This window comes from Malurus melanocephalus, unplaced genomic scaffold, assembly GCF_030028575.1.
Source record: "Malurus melanocephalus ecotype Western Australia unplaced genomic scaffold, MMel_1.1 scaffold_442, whole genome shotgun sequence".
Classification (NCBI taxonomy): Eukaryota; Metazoa; Chordata; class Aves; order Passeriformes; family Maluridae; genus Malurus; species Malurus melanocephalus.
This window is the reverse complement of record NW_026623674.1, coordinates 278,077-286,069: the sequence shown is the minus strand read 5'-3', so window position 1 is coordinate 286,069 and position 7,993 is coordinate 278,077. Positions and strand designations below refer to the sequence as shown.

Genomic DNA, 7,993 nt, shown 5'->3' with positions numbered 1-7,993 from the left:
AACAGATACAGAATTAGTAAAGTTACCCAAATTTCTTAATGCAACAAAAAGGGAATAATATCTTATTAGTTGGTAATTTCCTTTGAGGTTTGACTTTTAAAGATTACAGCTTTGTTCTCATTTTTTCACCAGGTAAAAGTTTTATTTGTAAGAAACTTGGCCACTACTGTGACAGAAGAAATTCTTGAGAAGTCCTTTTCTGAATTTGGAAAGCTGGAAAGAGTTAAGAAGTTGAAGGATTATGCATTTGTTCATTTTGAGGACAGAGGTGCAGCAGTGAAGGTAGGTTGGTTGTTCCTTCCTAGCTAAGTTGATGACAGCACTTTATTTTGTACAGATGGTTTTAAGAAATTTCTTTACAGTACATACCTCAAGACAAACTATAGAGCCCATTTAATAAGGTTCCCATTGTGAGAATTTTAACGTTAATAATTTTGTTCCTATGATTTCAGTAGCTAGGAGGATGTGAAACTTGAAAGGACAAAACTGTAGCAAGTTAACAAGTAGACTGGAAAAGAGGTGTAGAGCAATCAGGAGAGTCTAGAGAAGAGGAAAAAAAAAAAGATCAACCTAGACAATTTTTCTGAGGAAACACTGGCAGAAGGTATCAGTTGTCTCTCAAAGACCCCTCTTTAAAGGCTGTTTGTAGTTTTGGAGTGACAAAAGTATCAAATAGAAAGTGCAAGATAATAAAAAAAGCCTTGGGAAGGAGAGGAGAATGGTATTGGCAACTCCTGTAATCCATTACCTGTTCTTAACTCTGCATGCACCCAAGGTTTCTTCTCAATGACTCGTTAAATATCAAAGATTATTATTGTAAACTTCGAAGTACTCTTCATGTACACAAACTGTTGAGAAGATCATTAATATCTGTTGTCTGTGCTTCAGTGCATTGAATTCTATAAAAATCACTCCCATCTGTTTTTTAAATCCATAGTTCATGGGGGGAAGAAGGAGAGTAGGAAGTGTTTCTTGCATCTGGAGTATTGAAGGAGATAAATGGTGTATGTGGCTATGTGGACAGTTCAAAGGCTCTGTACTTTGATCTTCTTATTAATGATTTTATAACCATTTAATTGCTTAGGATTTTACTACGCACCAGATTAGGTTTTAGAATACTCTTGAGTTTGGGTTTACTCTGAATATCACTCTTACTTAACGAGGATGAGGTTGGTTTGGATAGGTTTAGACCATGTGCTAGGGAGGACAAGAAATTGTTGACAGAAAGGGTAAGCTAGGAACACCTCTGGACATGTTTTTTTTGTAATTTGTAAACATTCTCCAGCCCCTTCCCAGTACAGCTATCTGCTAAATGCTGTTAAGATTTCAACAATTGGAAACTTGTAGCAGTTGAGAAAAGACAGATCAAATGCATTGCTAATGCTCATCTCAAGCTGGAAACTACCACATCTGCCCCATRTGACTGCTTCATGTCCACTAAACTGGCTTATGAACTTCGTGAGATATTTTTGTGTATGGGTGTGTTTTGGCATTCAATGAGATTGTTAYGGTATTTATGTGTGGAATGCATGGAATTGGCTCATTGATTGTAGTGTCTAATGGTTTTTGTATCTTCTTGGAAATGAATTGCCATGATTTCTAATGCTTTTGAGGCATGTAGCTGTACAGACACATAAAGTCTTCCTTAATGCAAATATTAATACTGAAAAATGTTTAATGCAAAGCAGATAACTCCAGGTGAGGAATTGAGGGGTATAGTCTTAATTGTACTTTGTCTATGTGTATTAAGTTCTCTTTGTGGGTGCATTTGATAGTTAAAAATTGCACATTAATTTTATGGGGGATTTKGATCTTGCTTGATGAGATCACCAAGTTTCAGTAATCTTTTCTGGTTTTCCTCTCCCCAAGTGTATGTCCTCAGAAGTACTTGATTTTGTCAGTCACTTGGTAACAATTCTTTCTCTTGCCTGCCTATGTTCTACCAGGCTTATAAGTGCACGAGCTTGTGAGTAGTGAGAACTTGTATACTTCTGAAAGGTTACTAGGAGATACAGGAACATAAAAACTGATGGTGCTATGTCTGACTTTCTAAAAATAATGCTTAATATGCTTTAATCCTCTTTTTTTACCTTATGATATAAAGAGCATATTTACAAAAAAAAAACCTGCTTCACTGTAACTGGTTAATAAAGTGGGACTTGGAAAAGTGATGTGTAACAWTCTGTTTATGTAGCACAAAAGCAAAGCACATGTCACAGCTCAGACTGGAGCAGCCCAGCACTCTGGTTTCTTGCAGTAAGTTTTAGTTTCCTTTTGAGTGGAAACGAATTTTTAGTTATTTTTCTTTTAATTTTTATACAGGCTATGAATGAAATGAATGGGAAAGAGATAGAAGGGGAAGAAATTGAAATAGTGTTAGCAAAGCCACCGGATAAGAAAAGGAAAGAACGTCAGGCTGCCAGACAGGCCTCCCGAAGCACTGCGTGAGTGTCACCCTCACACTGTGGTAATGCTGGAGTGAAGTTGTGCTGTGAAACGGGCTCGTTTGGAAGAACATGAATGACTTGACTTGASTTTTCTCTGTGTTGTGGATTGTTAATCAACAAGGGCAAATGTAKACTTTATTTTGGGATGCTTTTGGAGATAAATAATTCAGTGTTTTCTTTTTCTTACTAGGTATGAAGACTATTATTACTACCCTCCGCCTCGCATGCCACCTCCTATTAGAGGCCGAGGCCGTGGAGGGAGAGGTGGATATGGCTATCCCCCAGATTACTATGGCTATGAAGATTATTACGATGATTACTATGGTTATGACTATCATGACTACCGTGGTGGCTATGAAGATCCCTATTACGGCTATGATGATGGCTATGCTATAAGAGGAAGAGGAGGAGGAGGAAGGGGTGGGAGAGGTGCCCCTCCACCACCTAGGGGGCGGGGAGCACCACCACCAAGAGGTAGAGCTGGCTACTCACAGAGGGGGGCACCCATGGGACCGCCGAGAGGAGCCAGGGGGGGGAGAGGGGGCCCTGCGCAGCAGCAGAGAGGACGCGGTGCTCGTGGAGCCAGGGGCAACCGTGGGGGCAACGTAGGAGGCAAGAGAAAGGCAGATGGGTACAACCAACCTGATTCCAAGCGCCGTCAGACCAACAACCAGCAGAATTGGGGCTCCCAACCCATCGCTCAGCAGCCGCTCCAGCAAGGTGGTGACTATGCCGGTAACTATGGTTACAATAATGACAACCAGGAATTTTATCAGGATACTTATGGGCAACAGTGGAAGTAGACAAGTGAGGAGGGATTGAGAATATTGGAAACATAGAATTGGCTATAGCTCTACATCCTTAAAAAAAAAAAATTGGCTTAATGTTTCATCCTTCAGTAGCGATTGGCTGCCATTTGTATTGGGCTGAAGAATCACTATTGTGTATATACTCAAGTCTCTTAGTTTTCTTTTTTTCATAAACGCACTTGGACATTACTGGGCTTGCAGAATTCCTGAACTCCATATGGGGTTTCAGTGCTTTTATCATTTTAGGCTTCATTTTAGCAGTTTAAAAGCAGGAATGGCACACTGTTCAATCATGATTTTGCAGAACCTCTGGTTTTGGACAGTTTCTTCTTATTTTTTTTTTTTTTTGGATTTGGGATAGACTACATAGGAGTATGCTGTACATAAAAGTAAAAGCTAGTGCTTTGTCTTAGTAGTTTTAAGAAATTACAACAAATTAAGTTTTCTTGTATTGAAAATAACATGATTGTATGTTTTGCATTCCTAGAAGTAGGTTAACTGTGTTTTTAAATTGTTATAACTTCACACCTTTTTGAAAATCTGCCCTACAAAATTTGTTTGGCTTAAAACGTCAAAGCCGTGGCAATTTGTTCCTTGATGTGATTGTATTTCCAATTTCTTGTTCATGTAAGATTTCAATAAAACTCAAAAATCTATTCAAAACATTACCTATTTCAAATTCAATTGTGTCCTAAAACATTATTTCATTGGTAATTCTTGTGAAAAATATTGTTTTCAAAGTATAACTGCCTATGTGAGTGATCAAATTCATGCAAAATTTCCTGTGCTTTCCAACACATAGCACTGTGGACATCAGACTGAAAACTAGGAGAAATTACAGACAGCCCAAAAGGCACTCTCTGTTTAATTGCTGTTCAGTAATTTACTAGCATCTAATTTCAAAATTTGTTTTTCCTTCTTAAAAGTGTTGAATTGTATCCAAGCATTCACAGAGATCTAATTKAAATATAGTCTTCTAATGTAATGTGGAGAAGGAAGCAGAGCCTACAATGGTGTTAATTTTGTTCTTTGATTATATCCTCTGGTGTCCCTGTGGAGGCTGTTCTTGTAGGATCCAGCCTTATTGTATAATTGAGCGTACAAACACACAGGGAAATTATTTTGATCTCAAGCATCTTAGTCTAATCTGAAATAATATTTGACTAGGAATGAGAATTACAAYTTGGGTGCTGTTGCACGCTAAACTAACTTCTTGCTACAGATGACACAAACATACTCTCCAGATTCTGCTTATTTCTATCTTGACATTTTAATTTGATGTTCTGCCATGATGAACAATTTGCCTTAGAATACTCCTGCCTTATAATAAAGGCTGTTTAAAAAAAAATAGACGTTCTCTTTTGAGGGCATTGCTAGCTACATTATATTATGTGTTGCTTTGACCCTTGTCTTGGACATTCCCAGATGTCAATTTTAACTGGCAAATCATGACATTACTCTTGTGTTGCATCTAAGCCATTCTGTACCCCAATGAAGAACATTTGCTTCTCAAGAAAAGAGAGAAACAAACGGATTTAGACTTTCTCTAAAGAAAACTATTGCTGGACCTCTAAATATCCAAATCCAATACATTGCTYATATTTGATTTACAGCATTCCAAACACAGACTATTGAGGAAGTTAAACTTCAGTGRTCATACTCCTCCCTTTGTCTTCTATTCCTGTCTGGTGTCTCAAGTGTGTTATATCAGAATGTACCAATAAGATGAGCCTCCCTACACTGCTATGGGTCTGGAATGGGATTGCAGGGTTTGAGTTGTTACCTGAACCAAAGATATCTATCTGCCTCTCAGAAATGAGTTTGCCCGTGTCAGGCTCTTCCAATTAATAGAATTGGTCATAAGTCACTTAAAAGGGCTTTAAAAAAAGTCAGTATCTAGTGTGTTGGGGTTTGGGTTTGTTTTTTTCCCCCCTTCATAAAATTAATGGGGCCAAATCATGTCCTCTTTGTTTCTTACCTGAGCAATGAACTCAGAGGGCAGTTGCCTGGGTATACACTTCAGGCTTTGCCTTGTGATCAGGATCTGGCTTATAATTCTGTTTTAACACAAAGTTTTGCTGCCCTATCTGTGACTTTCTGGTAGTTATGCAACTTTTCTAGTGCTGAAGCAGAACCCTGTAGTCCCAATAACTATTGGCTTTTCAGKATTCATTATAAAGGGGATCTAATACAAAGAGCTTAATTGGAATCAGGTTTCAAGTCCTTTCCATCCTGGAAGAAGGTAGTGTTCCCATGTTGCACATGGTAGCCCAGGAGAGGTGAGGTGCCAGTACGTGCTCTGGGGGGAGTGGGGAGGAAGTGAAGCACCTCAGTTTAGTGSTTACAAAACAGTTGACAAAAGTGTTAAAATTGTCTTCCTCAAGAACTGTAAGGCTTCRTCTTGTATTTACTTCTGCCCAAATCACCGTTTATAGCTAATAGTCTTATTTAATCTGAGAAGTGAGCTATACATTTTTATAATTGAAAATTATAACAGTTAAACTCAGAAGTTTATATTTAGAAGATACACCAGTCCTTTAACTGACATAATTTATGGCTACTCAAATTTACCTTTTAAATTTGCAGCAGTATTTTACTTAATCCTTAGATAAGCTACAGCTTACTCAAGTAGTGGAGTGCTGAACTTGAAGAACTTTATTAAATGATTGGAAAATATTATYGAGCAAAGATACTGTTGTTCAGTGGAAAACCACTATGTCTGACTCAAGGGAAGAATTTCTCAGCATAATTTTGACATATAGTTAACTAAAAAATAAATGTGCTCTCCTGCATTTCTTTTGATTGTTTCTCCAGTATAACTTAGCAAAGATCCTCTCTAATATGTTGAMAATGGATTTGAGCTTGCACACCAATATTCTGCTTTTATGAGCATCCTGCTGGCATTGGAGGAGGAGCCATGAAATGGAATTTTAATAATCATTTGATCACTCATTTATAGCAGTTGCTTAAATGTCTGTATTGATAAGGTGTTTGACTTAAGAAGTAAGTTACCAGATTTCTTAGCAGTTCCAAAAATTGAGCAAAATGCTTTTAYAGCTATTGTGTTATTATATACTTAATTTCACTTTATTAACAAATTCAGTTTACTAAATTCAACTTATAATTTTACTAATTCATTCAACATAGTTTGCATTTTTTCAAAGTGTTAAAGGTTTAATTTTTTCTAGCAATTGTTTATTTTCAAGTCTCAGCTTCTGTAGTCTGGTTATTAAAGAATGATAATTGCATTGCATAAACCTTTCCAAAATAAACTCGAAGTAGAAGATCACCGCATGATTTTGGTGACTCTGTATAAAAACTTGACCACTTTTTGTCCCTTCTGTGTTTGGACATTAAGCCCATTTCTGTATTTTGAACTACACAGAAAAAAAAATACAGAGGGCACTCTTATTATAAGGCTAGGAGAGAAATCAGTGTGAAGTGCTGAACAAAAAGTCTCAAACCTCTCAGTAAAATATTTGGTATCAAAACCTATGGACCCTACTAAATGAATGTATTTTCAGCAAGACTTAATTGTTATCCAAAAATGTTTGTGGCCCATCCACAGAACAGCAAGGACCTGTCSTAGAAATTTTGTCATCAGCAATCTTTGCTCATGCATGACTTGAGGTGGAGTATGTGGATGATTAAGGATTGCTTGAATGGTGGAGGTTGGTCAGTGGAATTCTATTATTCACGTGAACTAYGTGAGTAACTCAGAGCCTTATAGAAAGAGTGTACCACGTTGTGTTCCTGCTTTTTCTGAAACAACAACAAAAAAAAAGAAGTTAGAGCTTCTGTTAACTTAGAATTTTAATGAAGCCGATGTAGTCTACTGGCTTAAATTGTCCCTTGAAACCCCCCCGGGGTTTTGTTGAGCATGTATCAGTTGATAAAATGTGTAGAGTAGGGAGAAAAAAATCACTTGTATTAAAGGGAAACCATAAGCTTTTGGTCTCATTCAAATAAAATAGTCARGGTGGATCTGCAATACTTGGTTATTGATCAGGAACTTCTGAAATTTTAGAACAGGAGAATCCCTCTGAAGAAATATTTTAACAGCTTGGGAGGTTACCAGAAGCTCTGAAAGACAGTTCAGAATATATTCTCTGATGTCCAGAAATCTGCAAGTTTAAATTCTGTATTTTAACTCCTTCCTTTTACCTGACTATCAGGGAAGCGTGATTGAGGCTGACCTGACATGTCATGATGTCGACTTGCTAGGTGGGGTTCGCAGGGGACATTAACCTTGGAGTTATCGGTAAGACAACTTTCTTTCTCATTTCCTTCAGTAARATGAAAGGGTTGGTGGGGGAGGAGGGAGGAGATGAGCTCCACAGACCTGAGCATTGGAATAGCTTTCAAAATCTGCCATTACTATGGAGAGATTTCAAGCGTGGAAGGTAAAGATTGAGGTTAAATTTGTCCRTGTTCAAGAGAGGCATGGCATAAGTTCTTGAAATGAATTTGAAAATACACACGACTTGTGCTTCAGAAGAAAGCTGGATGCTATTTAAGGGTGCTGGAAGCATAAAACATTTTAAACATTTAAATTTTTCCTCTAATTAAATCCAGGTATGGGTTGGATTTCTTTCCCCAACCATGGAAAAGCAAAGAATTGCAGCACACTTCTTCAAAGCCTCAGAACTCTGTTAAGAAATGTGTCCAAGTAGATCTCTGGAAAATAATAAAATTTTGACTTGGAAATAATAAAACTGACATATCACGACTTTGAAT

The 7,993-nt window shown here is 37.5% G+C and overlaps 1 protein-coding gene across 2 annotated transcripts in view; it reads left to right on the top strand.

Annotated features, from left to right (window-relative positions):
• Positions 1 to 3,940, top strand: part of HNRNPR (heterogeneous nuclear ribonucleoprotein R) — a 25,093-nt gene extending 21,153 nt beyond the window's left edge. For both annotated transcript variants that reach the window (XM_057380283.1, XM_057380282.1), the window contains exons 9-11: positions 133 to 282; positions 2,323 to 2,444; positions 2,638 to 3,940. In XM_057380283.1, coding sequence (XP_057236266.1) covers positions 133 to 282; positions 2,323 to 2,444; positions 2,638 to 3,250 — 885 coding nt within the window. In that variant the 3' untranslated portion in view covers positions 3,251 to 3,940. The remainder of the gene's footprint in view (positions 1 to 132; positions 283 to 2,322; positions 2,445 to 2,637) is intronic.
• The last annotated feature ends 4,053 nt before the right edge of the window (positions 3,941 to 7,993 follow it).